Below are 21,744 nucleotides of genomic sequence, written 5' to 3' on the forward strand. Positions count from 1 at the left end.
AAAAGGGGAAGGGAGAGGGGAGGGAGTGGGAATCACCAGAGAGACATTCTGTAATCATCACTAAACTAATTGTTTGGAATTGCTGAGTGTGTCTGACCTATGCCATCTCCCGTCCCTGACACTCCTCCTCTGCCACCTGTCCCACACCCCTCCTGTGGTGCTCCACCCTGGCCACTCCCAGCATCCTTTGCTCCCCCCAGATTTATAAACTTGCTCTCTGCTCCACGTTGACAAATCCAGTACTGAGCAAAAGTCTTAGGCATCCTAGCTGTATATACGTGCCTATGACTTTTGCACAGTACTGTATAGCCACGAACTCTTTAAAAACATCTATAAATTAATGGAGACGTATTGCAGGGGTAAACAAGCTAAATAAACTTGATTGGAAGAAAGATTTCAAAACAGAAACTTCACAATAGCATTCTGACACGTAGTTGGAAATGTGATGATGTGTGTTTATCCATCGTCGTCAATGAGGACCTTGACACCATTATGATGGTGTCGAGACGAGGGCGTGACTTGGATTTAAGTGAGGGAGAGTTGTGCAGCGTGTGTCTCACTCTGTCTTCCCAATTCCCATCTGGATCTAGTGGCAAGACAAGAGTCGAGACGGCTGGAGATGGGACTAGGCACAGTGGATGACCAGGACGTCTTCTGTGTCTTGTCCTGCTCTACACGTTCCACAACACTTGCAGAGACCACCTGCTTGACTGTTGGACCTTCCATTGGTTTCGTCTGCTCAGTCCGCCGGAGTCTGTCTTCACTTGCTGGGATAGACAACTCCCTATCTCACCGAGGGTTTGAGACCCGTCGGCTACCCTCACCTGGTTTAGCTGGCTTGTCGAAGCCGTTGCCCGGGGTGTGGCCGCTGTCACATGCAAACAGCTACAGGGAGCCACAGGTGAGAGCTGAGTGCCAGGTGGGGACCAAAGGTGGACTAACCGCCTTGAAAAGGATGCGACATGTTCCCCCACCAGAGGTGCTACCCCTCTCTGACACCCCGTACACCTACACTGACATTACACGGAATGGATGACGATCTGTGGCAAGCCTAGACTGGCTCCTTATGTTCCCCCACCAGAGGTGCTACCCCTCCCTGACACCCCGTACACCTACACTGACATTACATCACACACAGAATGGATGACAGTCTGTGGAAAGCCTAGACAGGCTCCTTATGTTCTAAACAGTTTGAAAAAGGAAATGAATGGGCTTGAACAAACTGCTGTATCTGTGGAAAAAAAACTTGCAGTGGTATCCAAGGCAGACATACTTGTGTAATAGATTGAAAATTCACACAAACTCAAGCCATTGATAACATGAGAACAGAGGAAATAGAAACACTAGTGGGCCTCTCAGCTCCTCAGTCCTTTCAACCATTCAATAAAATCATGTCTGATCATTTACCTGCTACACGCACACAAAACGCTGAAGGAACTTGGTAGGTCAGGCAGCCTCTGTTGCCCTGTACTAACCCCCAGATCCTTTAATCTCATACACAGTCAGCAATCTATTGAAACTCAGCAACTTGATTCTCCACAGACCTCTTGGCTGGAGAATTTGAAAGATACTCTGCACTCTGGGTGAAGGAATCTCTTCTTGCTGCAGACCTGAATGACCGATTCCTTATTTTAGAGCGATGTTTCCGGCTTCCAGACACAAAAGCCCGAAGAAATGCTTTTGCTCTATCAATCTTGACAAGCCTTGTAAATGTTGTGTTTTTCGTTAGATTACCTAAATCTCTCAAGTGTAGGTTTAATTCGCTCCATCTTTTGTCAGGAGAACATTTGTTCCCTGTTGAGGATCGCTACCGCCCATCTCACAATCTCTTTGACCCACTACCCTCAGGAAGGAGGCCCAGGAGAATCAGAATCAGGTGTAATACCACAGGCTTTACAGTAGCAGTGCATTGCAACACATAATAAAACTATAAATTACATATATATAATTTTATATATATATATATATATCTATAAAATAAATAGAGGGGCAAAATACTGAGGTAGTGTTCATGGGTTCACTGTCCATTCAGAAATCTGATGGTGGAGGGGAAGAAGCTGTTTCTAAAACATTGTGTGTGTGTCTTCAGACTCCTGTACCTCCACCTTGATGATAGCAATGTGAAGAAGGCATCAGGACTAGAACTGTCAGACTGGGTGCAGCTTCTTCCTTTAGGCTATGAAACTAATGACATCTCTGCCACCACCGAGATCTCATCACTAGGATAGCGAGCTGTCTACTGTGCTGTTTACCGGTGCTGTGTGCTAAATGCACTTTGAATTATATTTTATTAATTGTGGTAATATTTTGTTTAATATGCTGTGTGGGATATATTCTTTGCGGGTGCATCGTTGTGGTCTGGACTCTTGTACCCAGATCCTCGCAGCAAGGACCAATGTATTGATTGCCTTTCTAACTGTTGGTTGCACGCTTCACAGCACATGCATCCTTAACATGAGAAAACCTGCAAATGCTGGAAATCCAAAGTACACACACAAAATGCCTGAGGAACTCAGCAGGTCAGGCAGCATCTATGGAAATTGGTAAACAGTCGACATTTCGGGCCAAGACCCTTCTCAGAACTTAGCATGTAGCTGTAGTAAATAGAACCAAAGGTTTTTACAACATTGGAGCTCTTCTATGCCTGTGCACAGTTGAATACTGATTCAAATAGGCAGAAAAGAGTGTATTCTTGCAAAAGCTTACACAGGGTCAAATCTTTGCCCAAGATTTTCCAGGTTACCAAAGGAGTAAGCCACTTCATGTTAAACCAAAATGTTCCATTGATTGCCTTGAGCAGAAAGAAATCTCATTTTGAAATAAGTGACAAGGAGAAGAGCACAATGGGAAGCTGAAGTTATTCAGAAATGCAGGGTAGACATAAATGAATTTTGAAAAGCAAATGTGTTAGTTAGCAGAGCTGTAGGGATAAGCCATGAAAGTTCCTTTCTAATCATGGTCATGTGCCACTAAAATCTTTTCAATGAATGCATTTTTGACTTATGAAGAAGGGAATGACAGTTTCCCAGGATTGATTATTGGTCCCCCAGTGTGGCCTGAAGTGATTTTGTGCTGAACCTGCCATAGTGAATTGAGCTGTTTGTGCATGGCTTCTTTAAAGAGGTCAGTTCTGAAAATGGCACTCAGTTTCCAAACCTGTAAGGCGACCATGAAGATCAGGAAGTTGTAGTTGCTCAGTAAATAGTGGTTGGTATAAACAAAAATATCTTCCTATTGAACAACTGTGCAGTTGATATATCTTTAAGTACAGGTATGCTGCACTCACACTCTCTCTCTCTCTCTTTCATGTACTCTCACTCTTGTTCTCTCTCTCTCTCTCTCTCTCCCTTCCCCCTCGCTCTCTCACTCTCACTCACCCTCACCCTCTCACTCTCCCTCGCTCGATCCCTCTCCCGCTTCCCCTCCACCGCTCCCTACCTCCCTCACTGTCTCAGTCACCTTCTCTCCTGCCGTCTTGCTCTCCCTCTGTCACACTCCCTCTCTCGCTCGCTCGCTCTCTCTCTCTCTCCACCTCTCTTCTGAGCTTTCTTTTCGTGCCTCTCAAATGTTGTGTTTGCATCTGATTCGGCCACCTCTTATGGCAATGAGTTTCAGCTCTTAACCAGTCTGTTTGAAAGAAGAGTTTTACTTTAAGACCCTCTGTATATCTCCTTTCTCTCCCCTTAAGTCTATGCCCTCTTGTTATTCCTACCCCTTCCGTGGCGTGAGGGAAAGCTTGCTGCTCCCTGTGGAAGGATGCATTTTTGTTTCTGACAATTGAGATTGGAGTCACATTGAAGGGTTAAAAATGGATGTTGCTGATGTCAGTGGAGCAGCTTTTGTGCTCGGATTTGTTTTCCAACACTAATGAAAATCCTGATGAAAAGTTAGGGATCAAGTTATCTTGTGCCGTTGAGAGGAATCGGGAACAATTGTAATTTTGCTGAACTCTCCGCTAAACATGTTTTTAATACAGCACTTTTTTCAGCATTATGAAATTAAATTTCTAGGTTATTATATCACGTTATTGTTTATATGATCAGATGCTAGTTTAAGGATCATGCTGCACCAGTTTTGAGAGTATCTTTTCACCTAGCTTTATACAGATTTAAGAAAGTGGACTTACAAATGTAGAATTAAAACTAATATAAATGTTTATGCCGTTTCTTAGCAGAGAAGCAATATTTTAACAGACAAATTGTCATCGTAGCAATCTGTATCTTTGAGAAGCTGAATATGTGTGCCTCCCTTTGCCAAAAGAAACATTCCACAGCTGCTCTGAGATGGATTAATCAATTCGAACCTTATTAAAACCATTGAAATGTATTGCACATTTTGTTAAAGTATCCTGTGCTACGGTGGCAAAATATTAACGTACTGTGGGTCAGAAAGTGAGTCACCAAAGTGCTTTAAAAAAAGTTCATAACCCAATCTTTAAGCAATCTTCAAGTGACATCACATCCTGTTCACTGACACCAGAGCTGCCCTGTTATGTTAGACATTGTACGGGATTTACTACTTTGTTCCCTTTCTAAAGAAAACGTTATACATTTGTTTAAAAAAAACCCACTTACAAGCACCCTATGAAAAGAAGAGAAAAAGTTAACTGCAAACAGCAGTTCAACTTAGTCTGCCAACTGAGGAAATATTTTTAGATTCACATGACGCTGTTGAATCAGCCTGTTGTTTCTTTACACTGCTCCACAGATACACCTAAAGAAAATCCTTATGAAGATGTGGAGCTGAAAGGTCGATACCCTGGCAGAAAGTTACAACTGTCATCTGAGAATTCCCTGGACTCTTTGCACAGGATGTGGTCCCCTCAGGAAAGGAAATACACTACACCTCCCCAGGTAATTCTCTTGCTTTAATTCAGTAGAAGTTCTCAAGCAGTTTGTGCCGGAAGACTTCTGGGTCTGTTTATTTTTATAAAGCTAGAGAGGAAAAAAAGATAGAACTGGGAAAATGGTGATCTTTTGCCGTAAGCCTAACCAAACTGATTTGAAAATGGAAGTTGTTTTTGTAATATTTTTTAAACTTGGAATTCATTTGAAAAAAAACTTAAATGTGATATATTGTCAAGCATTAATAAAATTATCATTCAAGATTATGTGATGTATGATTTCAATTGCTTTCTGAATTTATTGCCAAAAGAAAATATTCTTAGTTTATAAAAGAATAAAAACTTACCAAATAAATACTATAGGTTCATCCTATCAATGATAATTTTGCCTCAGGACATTGAAACTTAGAGAAATTCAGAAATGTGGTTAAATATATGTTTAGTAGAGTAATCTGGTTACGTTTCTTAAAGAAGCAGCCCAGGGTTTACTAACAGCAGCCGGTTAAGGAGCTCTCATTTATCGTAAAATAGGCAAGTCAGTATAGATTCAAATATTGTAACAATTGGATATTTTCCCCATGTAAACAACATTTGATTCAAAGTCCAAATGTGTATAAGCCAATAAAGAGTCCATCTTAGTGTTGTTATTCTGAGTGGTGATATGAGAAGTGTTTTCAATGCTTATGAGAAATAAATGCTTATTTTTGTCTGGTAACATTCCTGAAAGGTTTATAAATTCAAGTTGCTGTTAATTTGTTAAAAAAACTTACTTTGGTTACATTGCAAATAAGTCCTGTTGAAATAAAAGCAATATCCTTAAAATGGTACCACAAACTCTTTGGTATTAAAAGATATTAAAAAGAAAAATGCTGGACTTTATTTATATCCCTGGTGACTAAATAACTAAAAATGCACATTTTCACTTTAAAAGCTTTGACAACACGCTCACTGTTTATCATGTAAACAATAATTTCTAAGTTTTTGACAATATGCGTGCTGATGCACCATTAACTTGACCGCCCCTGTGCAAATGTCAAACTCATAAGTTTGCTCTGGATTGCAAAGTGGTTAATTCCACCATCAGACCATGCCATGCACCTTCCCCATTATACCTGGTTTCACCTTTGGTATTCCTTCCACTCCCCCCACCTTCTTATTCTGACTTCTTCTCCCTTCCTTTCCAGCAACTTTGTGTATGTTGCTCTGCATTTCCAGCACCTGCAGGATCTCTTGGAACTTTTACTGTAACTCAGGCCACGCATCAAATATATGTCTTATTGTTGTTTTGCCATCAATCCTGATGTGCAGCCTTTTGAGAGTTTAGTTAACCTGAATGCTAGCAGGACTGCACAGACTAGTATGGGTGCAGGTGGGGGTGTGATTTCTCAACCACTTCTGAGAAGTGGGCCAGTGAGAAAGGATATGTGCTTAATATATCAGGTTTGTTCTTGTAAAGGAACTGCCACGGCTGCATTAGCCAGGAAATCCTGGTTTAAATCAAGCAGGAGCATGTCAAAAAAATCCTGACAATTTCAGTGATTCCATTCTGCTTAAGATTAAAGCTATTATGTAGTCATGCAGAATGTTGTAAGTAGTTTATTTTTGGTAGTTTTATATGAAGATAGAGTGAATTTGAATGTAAAGATGCATATTTTACAGCTCATGAATCCATGACTGTATGATGTCATTGAGTTTAGATGCTATTTGTAACAGTCACTTCAAATTTCCTGGGCAGCTTTGATGTAAATTTGGTGTAAATAGCTGATGTTATTCTCAAGGAAATTTGCACATCTGATTTACGCCAGTTTCGCCACAAATTTTTGCATTATTACATGCCAACTTCCTTGATCATTTGATTATTCTGGATATAATTCCAACAAAGCTCAGTAATGTTTATTTACAACCTTGCAGTCAGTGCAAAGAACTATTTCCTAGATTTACATGAATCAGAGTCATAAAGTTATACAAGCATAGAAAACAGACCCTTCATTGCACTGTGGCCATGTCGACCAAGATGATTAAATGTGCAAGTCCCATTTGCCTGCATTTAATCCATAACCTCTATGCCTTTCCTAATGATGCATCTGTCTAAATGTCTTTTGTATGTCGTAATGTACCCACCTCTACCACTTCCTTTGCACACCACATTCTAGGTGGAACACTTACGCCTCAGGTCCCTTTAAAATCCTTTCACTTGCACTTTAAACCTATGCCCTCTAGTTTTGAACTGCCCTAGCCTGGAGGAAAGACTGTGGCCATTCATCCTATTCATGATCTTCATGATTTTGTAACTACCTTTTCTGCTCCAAGGAAAAAAAGTCCCAGCCTATCCAATCTGTCCATAGAAATTAAACCCTCCAGTTCCTGAAAACATTCCTGTAAATCTTTTTTTGCACCCTTTTCATTTTAGTGATATCCTACCACAGGGTGGCCAGAAATGTACACAGTGATCCATGTTTTATAGATAGGTGAAAAGTTTCTGAGTTGGATAAACATTTTCTTCAAAGTGCTACTTCTGCCTGCTATTTGTTTAGCGGCGTAGAGATGTTAGTCTCAGTGAACTTGATCATTTTCAGATCTCAGCTAGATTGGCATTTCCAAGAGTCCCTTGAGGAATCAGAATCAGGTTGAATATCACTGGCACATGTCAAGAAATTTGTTATCTTTGTGGCAGCAGTACAATGCCGTACATGATAAATATAGAAAAAACTGAATTACAGTAAGTATATGTGTATATTAAATAGTTAAATTAAGATAAGTAGTGCAAAAAACAGAATTATTTTTCAAAAGTAGTGACATAGTGTGGGTTCACTGTCCATTCAGAAATCGGATGGCAGAGGGGAAGAAGCTGTTCCTGAATCGTTGAGAAAGAAATAAGAAGGGCAGAAAGAGGCCATGAAATATCTTTGGCAGGTAAAATTAAGGAGAATAAGTCAGGGTGGTAGTTGTACTCCATATGGATTTTAGTAAGGCATTTGACAGGATCAGTCACGTGCTTAAGGCATGCTGGTTAACTGGATCCAAAATTGGCTTGGTAATGAGCAGTGCGGAAGGTGGTAGTGAAAGGAAGCTTTTCAGATTGGAAGTCTGTGACTAGTGGTGCATTGCAAGGATCAATAATTTAAGTTAACCATGCAAATGTGTGAATGTAGCAGATATGATTAATCTGTAGACAACATGAAAAGTGGTGGTGTTGCAGTAGGGAGGAAGGTTGTCTAACACCAGCAAAATGTAAATCACGTGGTAGGTGGATACATCAATAGTAGGAAGAATTTAATCTTGATACATTTTGGGAAGTCAAATAAAGGTAAGACAGGTTGAAGTCCATAATTTCTTGAAAGTAGCAACATTGGTAGAGAGGATGGTGAAAAAGACGTACGTCATAGGCTGGGACATAGAATGCAAGAGTCGGGGCTTTATGAAACACTAGTTAGGCTGCACTTGGTGTATTGTGTGCAATTCTGATCACCACACTGTATGAGGGATGTGATTACATTGGAGAAAATGCAGAGCATATTCACTAGAATTGCAAGGCTTGAGTTCTGAGGAGAGATTGGATTGGCTATTTTCCCTGGATCACCAGAATCTTTTTCCAATGGGAGGAGTATAAGAGTATCAAGAACAAAAAGTGGCAGGAAGGACTTTTATTGGTGAATAGAGGATGAGTGTACTTTTTAAATAGAGGATAAATAACATCTGGAATGAACTGCCAAAGAAGATGGTGGAATCTGATACAATTACTATGTTTAGGACACATTTAGACAGGTTCTAATGTGGGAAAATAGGATCTGTGGATAAACAAGATAGCAAGCATTGACCAAAGGGCCCATTTTTTGTGCTGCTCCGTCTGTATCATAGTAACAGAAAAGAAAACTGAAACTCTGATGGGAAGCCTTCATTGTTGAAATCAGCAGTACAATGAATACTCTATTTTGGGACACTTTGTACTTTACCAGTTATAATGTTCCAACATTAGCAAAGGAACGGCACAGGAAATGTGAAATTTAATTTCCATTGACGAAGCTGGTGGAAATATTTGTGCGTTGTAGGGAAACTTATTGTGATATACAATAGATTCAGTTGCACTTCACTCACGGGTGCAGTTTGAGACTTGGAGGGTATGTTTCACAACATATAAGTTTTTAAATGGTCATAGAGAGGGAGAAACAGAACAAGTTGAAGGAACTCAGCAGGTCAGGCAGCAGTCCAATCCTGCATTTCTTTGTGCTGTTCCCCATTCCAGCACCTTCAGTCTGTTGTGTTTCCATAAAGAGGAAAGAGCTCTTCTTAGGACAGCATGGAGTGATATTGGAAATTTATAAACTTATTCATAATATGAGCAGGCAAAATTATTTTAGTGAACTCAGAAAACTTTTGTCCATATCATATGTACAATAATCAGGGCTTGCAAGATCTCCATTTTGGATTAATTTTGGTGTAGATAGTGCAAATCCATGTTACACTCTTCAACACTCCTAAGACATAGAAATATGTTTGCCACCTTTAAATGAATAGGGCTCCAGAACTAAAATATTTGTATTGTATGGCAAGGAAGTTCAATAGCACTGGCTACCCAAACACTATCTGACTTCACTTTTACCAGGGCTTCAAAGTAGGAGAGGAAAAGTACAGCAGAGGTACCTGGAATTTAAAGGACTTTGTTAAAATATTTTAATTATGCTCTTTGTAGTTTGAAATATCAAATAGTACGATTCAATCTTTGACAGTCTGCCAGTTGACACATGCATTAATGCCAATTAAGGACCACACACACTCTTCAGGAAACTATTCTTTTCCATTTGCATTAGGCTACAAAGTCCTCAGATTTTGCATTTGGAGACAACTCATGGACCTCTGGTTTCCCCCTCCTGAAGTCAATAATCAGTTCAAATGGTTCCATTTATATCAGAGAATGTATACAGTATACAAACTGAACTAATTGTCTTTGCAGAGATCCCCGAAAAGCAGAACTCCAAAAGTCTGAGTGGCGGAAAAACGTTAGAACCCCAAAGCCCCCTCTCCCCCCTCCCCGCATAAGCATCGACCAATAACTCCCCCCTCCCCCACCCGATTCAGTGCCCACCACCCACCAACAAACAGCAAAGTACCCAAAGAGAGACCGTGATCTGCAGTCAACAAAATCTATTGTTTACCCGACAGTTCAACATGCCACAGGCATTCTCTCTCTCTCTTTCTCTCTAACTAACAAAGCACAGAGAGATTTCACCGATTTTCACAGTGAAAGGGCAGACTGATAGTTGCTGTTACGCTATTACAGTCTGCTGCGTCACTTTTCCATACATCTGCCATGGCAAAATCCTGATGTTCCGTCTTCCGCAACGCCTCATTCGGCAACACTGGCCTGAAATCGGTTGTGCGCAAGGCCTGCACCCCAGAGGCGCCAGCTTCCAAGGTCGATCAATGAGCTCCAGAAACAGGAACTCATTCACCATTTAAAAAAAACTACAGTTTGAGTGCCACTTGTAGATCAAGACCTCGATAGAACCCCAACCAGCTTGAAAAGAAAAAAAGAGACATTAAAGAGAGGAGCTAAGCTGTTTTTCGCAGATGAGCTCAAAGATGCAGCCACTTGGCATCATCTTAACTCCTTGGTTTTGCTGACATTGGGTTAAAAGGTGGTTGTTGTGGCACCACTCAGCCAGATTTTCAATCTCCCCCCCCATATGCTGATTCATCACCACCTTTGATACAGCCTGCGACATGATGTCATCATATCAACACATCACTAAGTATAATGATTTTAATTATTGTCTGAGCATAACTATTTCTGAATAATTCGAAATGACTGACAATTCATTGAAACATAAAAAACCAACAGGCTGTTCGTCCCACTAAAAGTTGCGCCAAACATTTCCTTACCTTAGAAATTACGTAGGGTTACCCATAGTCCTCTATTTTTCTGAGCTCTATGTACCTGTCCAGGATTCTCTTAAGAGACCCTATCGTATCCGCCTCCACCACCGTCGCCGGCAGACCATTCCACACACTCACCACACTCTGCGTAAAAAAAACTTGCCGCTGACTTCTCCTCTATACCTACTTCCAAACACCTTAAAACCATGCCTTCTCGTGCTAGCCATTAGGCCCTAGGAAAAAGCCGCTGATTATCCACACGATCAATGCCTCTCATCATCTTATACACCTCTATCAGGTCACCTCTCATCCTCCGTTGCTCCAAGGAAAAAAAGGCCGAGTTCACTCAACCTATTCTCATATGGCACGCTCCCAATCCAGGAAACATCCTTGTAAATCTCCTCTGCACCCTTTCTATGGATGCCACATCCTTCCTGCCGTGAGACAACCAGAAATGAGCACAGTACTCCAAGTGGGGTCTGACCAGGGTCCTATATACCTGCAACATTACCTATCAGCTCCTAAACTCAATCACACGATTGATGAAGGTCAATGCACCATAAGCCTTCTTAGCCACAGAGTCAACCTGCACAGCAGCTTTGAGTGTCCTATGAACTCGGACTCCAAGGTCCCTCTGATCCTGCACACTGCCAAGAGTCTTACCATTAATACTATATTCTGCCATCATATTTGACCTACCAAAGTGAACCACCTCACACTTATCTGGGTTGAACTTCTTCAGTCCAGTTTTACATCCTATCAATGTCCCGCTGTAACCTCTGACAGCCCTCCACACTATCCACAACACCGCCAACCTTTGTGTCATCAGCAAATTTACTAACCCATCCCTGCACTTCCTCATCCTGGTCATTCATAAAAATCACGGAGAGTAGGAGTCCCAGAATAGATCCCTGAGGCACACCACTGGTCACCGACCTCTATGCAGAATATGACCCATTTACAATCACTCTTTGCCTTCTGTGGGCAAGCTAGTTCTAGATCCACAAATCAATGTCCCCTTGGATCCCACGCTTCCTTACTTTCTCAATAAGCCTTACATGGGGTACCTTATCAAATGCCTTGCTGAAATCCTTATACACTACATCTACTGCTCTACCTTCGTCAATGTGTTTAGTCACATCTTCAAAAAATTCAATCAGGCTCATAAGGCACGACCTGCTTTTGAAAAAGCCATGCTGACTATTCCTGATCATATTATGCCTCTCCAAATGTTCATAAGTCCTGCCTCTCAGGATCTTCTTCATTAATTTACCAACCAATGAAGTCTCACTGGTCTATAATTTCCTGGGCTATCTCTACTCCCTTTCTTAAATAACGGAACAACATCCACAACCCTCCAATCCTCCGGAAACTCTCCCGTGTCCATTGATGATACAAAGATCATCACCAGAGGCTCAGCAAGCTCCTCCCTCGCCTCCCACAGTAGCCTGGGGTACATCTTGTCCGGTCCCGGTGACTTATCCAACTTGATGCTTTCCAAAAAGCTCCAGCACATACTCTTCCTTAATATCTACATGCTCAAGCTTTTCAGTCGGTTGTAAGTCATCCCTACAATCACCAAGATCCTCTTCCATAGTGAATACTGAAGCAAAGTATTCATTAAGTACCTCTGCTATCTCCTCTGGTTCCATACACACTTTTCCACTGTCATCCTTGATTGGTCCTATTCTCTCGCATCTTATCCTCTTGCTCTTCACATACTTGTAGAATGCCTTGCGGTTTTCCTTAATCCCGTCCGTCAAAGCCTTCTCATGGTCCCTTCTGGCTCTCATAAATTTTTTTCTTAAGCTCCTTCTCGCTAGCCTTATAATCTTCTAGATCTCTATCATTACCTAGTTTTTTTAACCTTTTGTAAGCTCTTCTTTTCTTCTTGACTGGATGTATAACAGCCTTTGTACACCACTGTTCCTGTACCCTACCATCCTTTCCCTGTCTCATCGGAACGTACCTATGCAGAACTCCACGCAAATATCCCCTGAACATTTGCCACATTTCTTCCGTACATTTCTCTGAGAAAATCTGTTCCCAATTTATGCTTCCAATTTCTTGCCTGATAGCCTCACATTTCCTCTTACTCCAATTAAGCGCTTTTCTAACTTGTCTGTTCCTATCCCTCTCCAATGCTATGGGAAAGGAGATAGAATTGTGATCACTATCTCCAAAATGCTCTCCCACTGAGAGATCTGACACCTGACCAGGTTCATTTCCCAATACCAGATCAAGTACCGCCTCTCCTCTTGTGGGCTTATCTACATATTGTGTCAAGAAACATTCTTGAACACACCTAACAAACTCCACCCCATCTAAACCCCTCGCTCTAGGGACGTGCCAATCAATATTTGGGAAATTAACATCTCCCACCATGACAACCCTGTTATTATTACACTTTTCCAGAATCTGTCTCCCTATCTGCTCCTCAGCGTCCCTGTTACTATTGGGTGGTCTATTTAAAAAAAAGCACCCAGTAGAATTATTGGTCCCTTCCTCTTCCTAGCTTCCACCCACAGAGACTCCATAGACAATCCCTCCATGTCTTCCTTCTTTTCTGCAATCGTGAAGCTATCTCTGATCAACAGTGCCATTCCCCCCCGCCCACCTCTTTTGCCTTCCTCCCTATCCTTTCTGAAACATCTAAAGTCTGGCACTCGAAGTTACCATTCCTGCCCCCGAGCCATCCAAGTCTCTGTAATGACCACAATATCATAGCTCCAAGTACTGATCCACGCTGTAAGCTCATCTGCTTTGTTCATAATACTCCTTGCATTAAAATAGACACATCTCAAACTATCAATCTGAGTTCATCTCTTCTCCATCACCTGCCTATCGTCACTCTCACACTGACTCCAAGCTTTCTCTATTTGTGAGCCAACCACCTCTTCAGTTTTGTTCCCACCCCCCAGCAATCCTTGTTTAAACTCACCCCAATAGCCTTAGCAAACCTCCCGGCCAGGATATTGGTCCCCCTGGGATTCAAGTGCCACCTGTCCTTTTTGTACAGGTCACTTCTGCCCCAAAAGCGGTCCCAATGATGCAGAAATCTGAATCCCTGCCCCCTGCTCCAATCCCTCAGCTAGGCATTTATCCTCCACCTCACTCTATTCCTATACTCACTGTCACGTGGCACAGGCAGTAATCCTGAGATGACTACCTTTGTGGGCCTGCTTCTCAACTTCCTTCCTAACTCCCTGTAGTCTGCTTTCAGGACCTCCTCCCTTTTCCTGCCTATGTTGTTGGTACCAATATGCACCACGACCTCTGGGTGTTCTCCTTCCCAATTCAGGATATCATGGACACGATTAGAAACATCCCAGACCCTGGCACCTGGGAGGCAAACTACCATCCACTGCGTCCACAGAATTGCCTGTTTGACCCCCTAACTATAAAGTCCCCTATCATTGCTGCCATCCTTTTCCCTTCCCTACCCTTCTGAGCCACAGGGCCAGACTCTGTGCCGGAGGCGTGGCCACTGTTGCTTCCCTCAGGTAGAAATTATCATTCCTAATAATTCATCATAAAGGACATAAACATCCTGCTTTGCCTAAGCAAATATTATAGTTATTCACAGTTTACTGTATTAAATTTCCCAACCATGCTACAAGACTCATAAAACATTTGAGACACTCATCAAGTTCGGTGAAAGTCGAAGACTTCTTGAACAGATGCTTTATAGCATGGAGAAAATAAGACTTGAGTGTTGCTTGGTTCCTGTTTATCAGAGACAGTCTTTAACATAGGCTGTATGTTTGAGTTTCTGTCTAAGTAGTTCAAAAGGGAATTAATCATTGTAGGTAAGACTATACCAGCCTTTGTTTTTGTTAGCTGTGAGGGGTGAGCATTTTATCATTCATTTAGTTTTTCTCTATTAACACAACACTTATTACTTCAATACCTTAAATTTGATAATTGCATCAGTTGTTTTGTTATAAAGGACAACCTTTGAAATTCAGTTGCAAACTCCATACTTTAATGCATTGCATGATTGAATTGAGGTGTAAAATTGACCATGAAACTCTCAAAGCATTTAGATTAGATTATGAGGACACTCGGTCCTCGTTTATTGTCATTTAGAAATGCATGCATTAAGAAATGATATAATGTTCCTCTAGTATGATATCACAGAAACACAAGACAGACCAAGACTAAAACTGACAAAAACCACATAATTATTACATATAGTTACTACAGTGCAAAGCAATACCGTAATTTGATAAAGAACAGACCATGGGCATGGTAAAAAAAAAAGTCTCAAAGTCCCGATAGCCCCATGATCTCATGCAGAGGGTAGAAGGAAGAAAAACTCTCCCTGCCATGAACCTCCAGCGCTGCAAACTTGCCAATGCAGCATTCTGGAAGCACCCGACCACAGCCGACTCTGAGTCCGTCCGAAAACTTCGAGCCCCCAACCAGCTGTCCGACACCGAGCACCATCCTCTGCCGAGCGCTTTGACCCCGGCCCCGGCCGCCAAGCAACAGGCAAAGCCGAGGATTCGGGGCCTTCCCCTCCGGAGATTCTGGATCACACAGTAGCAGTGGCAGCGAAACAGGCTGAGATATCCAGTAGTTCCGTCATCCAGTGGCATGTTTCAGCTGCTCTTTGGGAAAGGCTTGGGAGACGATGGCTAACCGCTTTATGGGTAGCACACACAAAGGGGTGACAAGCAGGCGGGCAGGTCCTCAAAATGAAGATCTGCATCTTGCCCCCTGCATCCCTGCCCAGCCACACCAATCTTGTTGGCATTCGGTACCTTGGAGCTATGCAGTTAGCAAGTAGACCTCAGGTGGCATCTCTGACTAAAGGAAGAGCCTTGAGACTTCTATACAGACTTTAAATAAACTATGTGTGTATACATGCTCTTTCACAAGCTGCCTATATTATGCCTCCTAGATGTTGAAGAGTGCACTGTTTTCCTCAATGTGTACCCCTGAGGATACTGAAAATGTTCTTCATTCCTCTCATTCTTAAATACACTGGAAAATGCTCATCTTCTCAATGAATACACTCCTTCAAGATACTGGAAAATTCTCAATTTTCCTCTTTGAATTCATTCCTGAGAACACAGAAGAACAAAAATTAACCTGAAAGTATCTTCTGTACTCGCCTCTGCCGTCCAGCGTTTGCACATTACCTGCAAAGTGTACTGTTTTCCAACTAATCATCCTTGAGCACTTCTGCATGTTGCTTTTCTTATCTTGCTATTGATTCACGATGCTAATCACCCATCTGGTTGTAGTTGGTCTAGCAGTTGATTACTCCTTTATAGTGATAGAGGATGTGGATGTGAGAAAAGTTGACCACTGATAGCTTTAGATGTGGACTTTACTGCTGGAGTACAAACTGCTCTGGTCTGAGCTATCGAGCTAATGGACAACAGTGAGGGAAACATTGGAGGCAACAATCTGAAGTTGGCTGGCAGCTAACTGGCCTTGAGGAATAGGTCATTGCCTCCAGACATTGTTACAAGTGGGAGTGTGACTTGCGTCAGAATCTGCACAGTTCTGGATTTGTGAATTTGACATGAGCTAATCATCCAGCACATGGAACCTAAGTCCAAATCTTTCCTCACTGGAACGAATTGGGCTTAGGTTCTGTGTAGTTTTGTATAAGGTTGGAGGTGGTCTCCCCTGTGCTTTTCAAATCTGATCATGTCTGATCATGTTTAAGCATCATCTGGTCTCTGTCATTGTGCTGTATGCCTTCATGATGCTCTTCCAGTTCCTTCCTGGAAGAACTGGTGCTTGACCTCTGTATCTAGGCAGCTGGTTTGTAAGCTAACCTTTACCCTGGCCTTGGTTCTGTTCACTTGCCTGCTGATCTACCAGGTGAAGACCCTACTCTTTACCGTATGTGGTGCTATGATTTGAGGTGGTCAGTGTGAGCATTAGTAGGGATATTCCTTTTTCCTCTATTGCTCCTCTGCCGTGATCTTTTGTCTAAAATCAAAAATAGGGTCACGTTGAATGAAGGCTTAGGTCAGAAGGGATTTTGTAAAGCATCAAGATGGCAAAAAGCAGAAAAGATGGCAGAGTGAAGCCAAGGTAGAAAATGAGATAATGTCCTTAATAATCTCCATTGCATTTTTGCACATTGGATCTGTAGCAACTGAAGTTATTCTGACCTGCATCATGTGCAATCGTGAATGCAAAGGAGTGAGTTGTGGCAATAGGAAGGCTGCCCACTTTGCCACCTCACCTATGTAGCTACGGTTGGCAACTGCAAATAAATCTGTCCTGCAAGATTGAGGGGGTGGGGGGAATGAGTTTCAGGACCTGCTGGATTCTTCCAGCCGTTTGCTCCAAATTCTAACATCGGCTGGCTCTTGTGTCTCTGTGTTAGTGGGTATATTGTGTTGTGTAAGTAAACTTGCCATTAATTTTTTTTATTTAAGTACAACAATACATAAATAGACAAATCGTAGCTGTTACTCTTTCCATTGACATTCAATGCAGATAAAAAAATCATTAAACCTCTTGCAGCAATGGGGCTAAGTTCTTGTGGCATCATCTTGAACATTAATCTCACTAGCCAGAATGTGTAGAGTGAGTGGGGAGGACATTTCTGTCGTTTATGACATCCCAGAATCCATAGTTTGAAGAACCTTCCTTTCATTGTCCACTTCTCCATCTAAAACTTCTAAGTCTGAATCCGTGAAGTAGAATGTTAGCTTATGCCAGCATATTGATTTCCAGCAATGCTTGGACTCGGCGTTCTCCTCCCCCTTTCAAGACACGCCAAGTATGATGTCAGTTTTTGTGGATCCTTTTCACCAGGTGCATGGGAATCTTGGAGAATTTCCATGGATACCAGTGAGAGAAAGGTTGCAATTATACCTCTGAAGCTCACGGGTGTACGAATATCACACACCCATAGTGCTAAGACTCAGCAGCCTGGGTCTCCTGCTCAGCAGAGTGCAGTCTTTTAACGAGGGAATGAATTTTTAGCTCCATAAACACCTGGTAGTGTGGGGGAAACTCTCGGATGGTACAGATTTGTGACATTGCTCTTACTTATGTACACACTGGAAGAGTTCTTGTGACAACATCATATATTTTATGTATGTAATTTTTTAAAAAAGACAGACTTTTTGCTGTTTTTGTACTTTCATTATAGAGCTGGTGCTGTACATTATGATATAGGTTCTGGTGAACTCTTACCATTGTAATTTTCCTGCCAGTAAATATACCAAAGCTGTTCATTTTAGTAAGCATCGAACAAACTTCTTGCGGCTAGGAAGATGGAATAGCTTGCAAATTACTGAGGAAGGTATTACCAAGCTTTGAATCTTGCAAGCCACTGTTTTGGACAGAGAAGGACAGGAATGTTGTTCACTTTTACTGTAAGGGGTTTCTTCATAACTTTCCTTGTGGACAATTTACTTCCCTATGGATATAAGTCCTAGATGGAAAATGTGAATTGTAAAACAATATACTATTTAAGACAAAAAGAAGAAAAAACCCATAAATCACAAAGAATTTTATAGTAGACCAATACATTCATTGCTCTTGGAGATCAGTTCTGAGCACACACATTCTTCGGCAGAGTCCATGTACTCTATGTGCTGTACAGATGCCGACTAATTTGGATGCACTTCAAATGCACACTGTATTATTTCAACAAAAAATGTGGACATGAGCCATGAGATAGAGGACCTACCAGCACATTTCAGAAAGTATCTTGCACATCTGGAGCCCAGCATTTCATTTCCATACGGGGAAATAAGGTGGCCCCTATTAAAATTGTTGATTGGTCAATAATGAATTGTGTTTCTCCAATTATTGTTTTATACAGCAACTGCTAAATAAATAAAATCAGATGCTAAGATAGTGACAAAAACCTTTTTGTTGTGTGTGGAGCTACACCATTACTGTTAATAAAGAACTTTGCACATGAGAGTGAGATAAGAAAATATAAGGCAGGAGGACTAAACCACAAACTATTCATAGCTGAAGAATTGGCATGTTAAATTAGATTTCTTTCTCGGTTGCTTTAGTTTTCTTTTCAACCTACCATATTTTCCTGCATTTGTTGTTTCTGTGTAAATATAATTTACTGTTTTTTTTATTTACAGTGAGCATATTTTCAACTCTGCAGTTAATTAACTTAAAAATACACATTGTCGCAGTGTTGATCATCCTGCATAATTTGATTGGTAATTTGAAACGAAAAGTACTGAATGTTTGAGGGGAAATTCTGGCTCAAGAGCTTGTGCAGTACGAAACATGAAATGATACATAGATTGTATACTCTGCACTGTAGTATGTTAAGTTAACCTGGTCACTGACTTATCTTCCAAAGCTGCCTCCGAAACCCAGCAGTCTGTCATTGCGTCTGAGTAGTACCATAGACAGGAGGACCCTTAGACTACCACGCCTGTCCAAAAGACACAGCCATGATGATGTGCTGCTTCTGTCCCACCTTAGTGTACCCGCTTCCCCAACCAGCCTCAACGACGACAGCATAAGCACCACCAGTGAGCTGCTGTCTACACGCCGATCCAGGAGGATCCCTAAGGTAAGAAACCTCCAATTGTTTTTTTTTTGATAATGTGTTGGAAAAACTATCCCTGCTGGTGATTAGTATGCAGGTACGTATGTGCATATGACTAAAAACAAACTTGGTGATCATATCTGAGTTTCAGCACACATTCTGTAGATTGCATTGAAGGAAACTCATTACAAAAGACCTGATGGCGAATAATTCACTTGGCTTCCTAAGTAATTAAGTGTGGATAATTCTGGCTGATGCTTTTCTCTGGGCCCTGGCTCACTGCTGCATTGCTGTGTTAGGTAAAGTGTTAACTGCAAGCTGAAAGAAGAAATTTGGAGTTCAAATGCAGGTCACAAATGTTTTTGCTGCAAGAAGGGTCAAAAAGGCTCTCTGAGTGTTGTCCTGCATGTGCTCTTGAAGTTAGTAATGAATCAATGTACATTCTGAAATGTTTGAGGATCTTTTTCTTGGGAGTGAGTGATAAAGGAAGTGGAAGTTAAGGTGGACTGGAAAGAGTCAAATGTTATTAAATCAGTTTCAGAAGAGTAGGAGACATTAGAACACAGTAAAGAACAGCACAGGAATGGGTCTTTCAGCCCACACATCTGCGTCAACCGTGATGCCAATTTAAACTAATCCCAGCTGGCTGCACGAAGCCCATATCCCTCTATTGTCTGCTTGTTCATGTGGCAGTCTGAATGCCTTTTGATCTTTGCTATCATACCTGCTTCTACTATCTCCCCTGTTAGCATGTTTTCAGACACCTTTCTCCACCCTCTAGTTAAAAAAAATACTTGCCTCACAAATTTTGTTTAAACTTTCCTCCACTCACTTTAAACCCATGTCTTCTAGTGTTTGAGATTTCCACTCTGGGTAAAGCTCTGACTATCTACTTATTCGTTCTTCTCATAACTTTATAGACTTTTACCAGGTCATCCCATAACCTCCTGAATGAAGAGATATGGTTTGAGCTTCCTTCCTGAACAGTTACCCTACATTGCATTCTTTCAATTATAGTTACTCCTGTGAAATCAATAGATGTGTCCTTGATGCCAAACTGGGATGGCAGAAAAGGGAAAGCATTTCAGATACTGAGAGTTCAATATTGCAGAATCAGAATCATAATCATGTTTAATATCACCAGCATATGTCTTGAAATGTGTTGTCATTGTGGCAACAGTACATAATAGAGAAAAAGTGAATTACAGTATATATACATACACAAACTTTCTAGCACCACTGTAGAATATAAGAGCACAGGGATCTTCGTAAAACTTTATAAAGTATTGGAGTGGAATAAACAGAAATGACCTTTTTCTCCCCCTTTCCAGTGCTGAGGAAGGATCTCGGCCTGAAACATTAACTGTTTATTCCTCTCATAGATGCAGACTGACCTGCTGAGTTCCTCCAGCATTTTGTGTCTGTTGCTGTTGTCAAAGTTGGAATATTATAGTGTTTCAGTCCTGTATTATAGGATCAGAATGATTGCACTAGGATGGGTGTAAGTTCACCAGGATGTTTCTAGCGATAGGTGGTTTCAGTTAAGATGAGAAATTAGATAGTTTGTTTACATTGGAGTAGAGGAGGGTAAGGATAGACCTGATGGAGGAATACAAAACTATGAAAGACAAAAAAAGGTTATATAGTTAGAAGCTTTTTCCCATGGCAGAACTTGTAAGTTTAAATAAAGGAGTATTGTGGCGACCCACTTTCTGGCACACACGAACCGGCTCACAACAGCGCGCGCAGGCAGGGGGCCGGCAGCAAAAAGGGCGCCAAGCCATCTTCACCAGCAGGGGGAAAATCCCGCGCGCAGAAAGGGTCTGGGAATATACATTCCCCACAGTAGTCCCGCCCAGGGAGGGTGGGAACGGGAAGGCTTTAAAGTGGGCCGCGAAGTTTGAATAAATCTCTTTCATCGCAACTCTAACTCACCGACTCCGTGTGGTTATTCTAGCGCTGTGTGTAGCACATCGCTACAGTATGATATTTACAGGGAATCTGAGGAAATTTTCCCCCCACCTAGTAGGTGGTTGAGATCTGGAATGTGCTGCTAAGAAGCTGGTAGAAGAAGGTGCTCTTACAGTCTTTTAAGAAGCATTGGAATCACTAAGACAGAGAAGGCAATGGATCAAGAGCTTATAAATGGGGTTAGTGTAGATAGATTGATAGAAATGGTCAGTATAGACATAATGGGCAAAAGTCCTTTTTATGATTCTATGGATATCTGTGATACTCTGTGCTAGGGTCTTTAAGATGTGCACTTTTTGAAATTCTTGTATTTATAATGACACAATTTATCATTTACACCTCTGTTTAAAAAGGGAGAGAGGGAGGCAAAAAAGGAAATACCTGCATTCATAATTGCCTGCTCAGATTTCGCTCCATCTCCATCTACAAGTTTGGAGATGAAACAACCGCAGATAATGATGTGTCAGAGTACAAGGAGATCGAGGGCTTAGCTACATCATGTCATAATAATAGTCTTTCCCTCAATGACAGCAAAGCAAGAGAGTTGGTC

At 41.5% G+C, this 21,744-nt stretch overlaps 1 protein-coding gene across 6 annotated transcripts in view; it reads left to right on the forward strand.

The window, feature by feature from the left end:
- The window catches only part of dennd2b (DENN domain containing 2B), a 521,803-nt gene that overhangs the window by 361,893 nt on the left and 138,166 nt on the right, over positions 1-21,744 (forward strand). For all 6 annotated transcript variants that reach the window (XM_063061873.1, XM_063061872.1, XM_063061875.1 and 3 more), the window contains 2 exons: positions 4,708-4,853; positions 19,032-19,247. In XM_063061873.1, the coding sequence (XP_062917943.1) occupies positions 4,708-4,853; positions 19,032-19,247 (362 nt within the window). The remainder of the gene's footprint in view (positions 1-4,707; positions 4,854-19,031; positions 19,248-21,744) is intronic.

The sequence above is a fragment of the Mobula hypostoma genome, chromosome 11, assembly GCF_963921235.1.
Source record: "Mobula hypostoma chromosome 11, sMobHyp1.1, whole genome shotgun sequence".
Lineage (NCBI taxonomy): Eukaryota > Metazoa > Chordata > Chondrichthyes > Myliobatiformes > Myliobatidae > Mobula > Mobula hypostoma.